This window comes from Triticum aestivum, chromosome 2D (assembly GCF_018294505.1).
Source record: "Triticum aestivum cultivar Chinese Spring chromosome 2D, IWGSC CS RefSeq v2.1, whole genome shotgun sequence".
NCBI classification, from domain to species: Eukaryota; Viridiplantae; Streptophyta; class Magnoliopsida; order Poales; family Poaceae; genus Triticum; species Triticum aestivum.
The window spans coordinates 85,418,308-85,420,092 of NC_057799.1; the positions used below are offsets into that span (position 1 = coordinate 85,418,308).

Here is a 1,785-nt window from a genome sequence, read left to right on the forward strand (position 1 = left end):
ATTGGAACAACTGATCAACTTGCTGATCTTCTAACCAAGGCATTGGGGCGCACCAGATTCGTTGAGATGAGGAAGATGCTTGGTGTCGTTGAAGTGAAGACTGTGCAACGGGCTTAAGGAGGTGATTTGTTAGCAAATAATCCCGTTGAGCTGTTTGTTATCCTCTAGTTTTTTCTTAGCTAAAATAAAGGGCCATGCAGCGTGGAATCTGTTCCCGACTTGGCGTAGTTTCAGACTTTCAGTTAGTTTGTTTAGCTGAGCCGTCACAGGTGGATCGTGGGATGGCACGATTATAAACGTGTGACGGCCACACCCTAGCGATCGGGAGGACGTGGGATGGCACGTCCGATCAGCCTGCTCGTGGACCGAGTATCTTGTAGTTTCTGTTCTGAAGCACTTGACTGAATAAGAAGAAAAAAAAAGGCTGCAGAGGTCGAACGCAGCGCAAACACTCGTGTTCTTCGTGTGAGAAAGAGTTAGAACTGATTCTGCAACTACAACTGGCACCATGGCGCAGTACGTCCCGGCCCTGGAATACTACGCCGGCGGCCTGCCGTTGGTGTCCACCTCGTACGCGTCCTCCGAGTACTACTTCGGCATCAACCTTCAGCCGCTGTGCAACCCGACCGACGTGTCCTACACCATCATGCCCAACATGGCCTACTTCGAGTTCCTCCCCGTGGACGACGCGACCACAGGCGAGGTCGTGGCGCCTGAAGGTGACGCGGCCCGGCTGGTGGACCTCGCCCGCGTGGAGGCTGGGCGGGAGTACGAGGTGGTGATCACCACCTACGCCGGGCTCAACCGGTACCGCGTCGGCGACGTGCTCCGCGTGGCGGGCTACCACAACGCCGCTCCACGGTTCACGTTCGTGCGCCGCAAGAACGTGCTGCTCTCCGTCGAGTCCGACAAGACCGACGAGGTCGAGCTGCAGCGCGCCGTGGAGCGGGCCTCGGAGCTGCTCCGGCCGCACGGCGCGTTCGTGGCGGAGTACACCAGCCACGCGTGCACCAAGCGCATCCCGGGGCACTACGTCATCTACTGGGAGCTGCTGACCACCAGCGACGAGGCGGTGAGCAAGGAGACCATCGACGGGTGCTGCCTGCAGATGGAGGAGGCCCTGAACGCGGTCTACAGGCAGAGCCGGGTGGCGGATGGGTCCGTCGGGCCGCTCGAGATCCTGGTCGTCCGGCCCGGCACCTTCGAGGAGCTCATGGACTATGCCATCTCTCGCGGCGCGTCCATCAACCAGTACAAGGTGCCCCGCTGCGTCGCGCTTCCGCCCGTCGTTGACCTGCTCGACTCGTGCGTCGTGTCCGCCCACTTCAGCCCTGGCTTACCGCACTGGACTCCAGCACGGCGCAACGACTAGAAGGAGACAGCTCGTCGGGTCATGCTCGCCAATGCTTGGGATGATTGATTTCCTTGGGTATGAAGAGGCTTCAGCTGGCCTTGGTCCTAGGCGTCATTGTGTATCTCGCTTGAACGATGTGCCTCAGATTGTTGTTGATCGGATGTGTGGTTTTCACTCCCTTCTTTAATAAATCGTGCTTTGTTTGATATTTCAACTTTGTACGTAGAATTGCTCATACCCAGCTGTCTATGTGTCTCACATTGTTCGTGACGCGGTCTAGGTGTCATGTGTCTCGTCTCCTCGCCTTCCTTGCCTGCAGTTCGAGCTAGGTGAGCTTAGCACTGTGTTGTATTGTTTGCTCTGTTCTTTCGACACCGGGTGCGGTTGCTCCTCTCTCCTTTCATGTCTATATGCCTCTAAACAAATACGAT

The 1,785-nt window shown here is 57.1% G+C and overlaps 1 protein-coding gene across 1 annotated transcript; it reads left to right on the forward strand.

The window, feature by feature from the left end:
• The first annotated feature begins 498 nt into the window (after positions 1-498).
• LOC123048862 (indole-3-acetic acid-amido synthetase GH3.8-like) lies at positions 499-1,562 on the forward strand. Its single transcript, XM_044471887.1, has one exon. The coding sequence runs from the start codon at positions 509-511 to the stop codon at positions 1,370-1,372; it is 864 nt and encodes a 287-aa protein (XP_044327822.1). The 5' UTR covers positions 499-508; the 3' UTR covers positions 1,373-1,562.
• Positions 1,563-1,785: the final 223 nt, after the last annotated feature.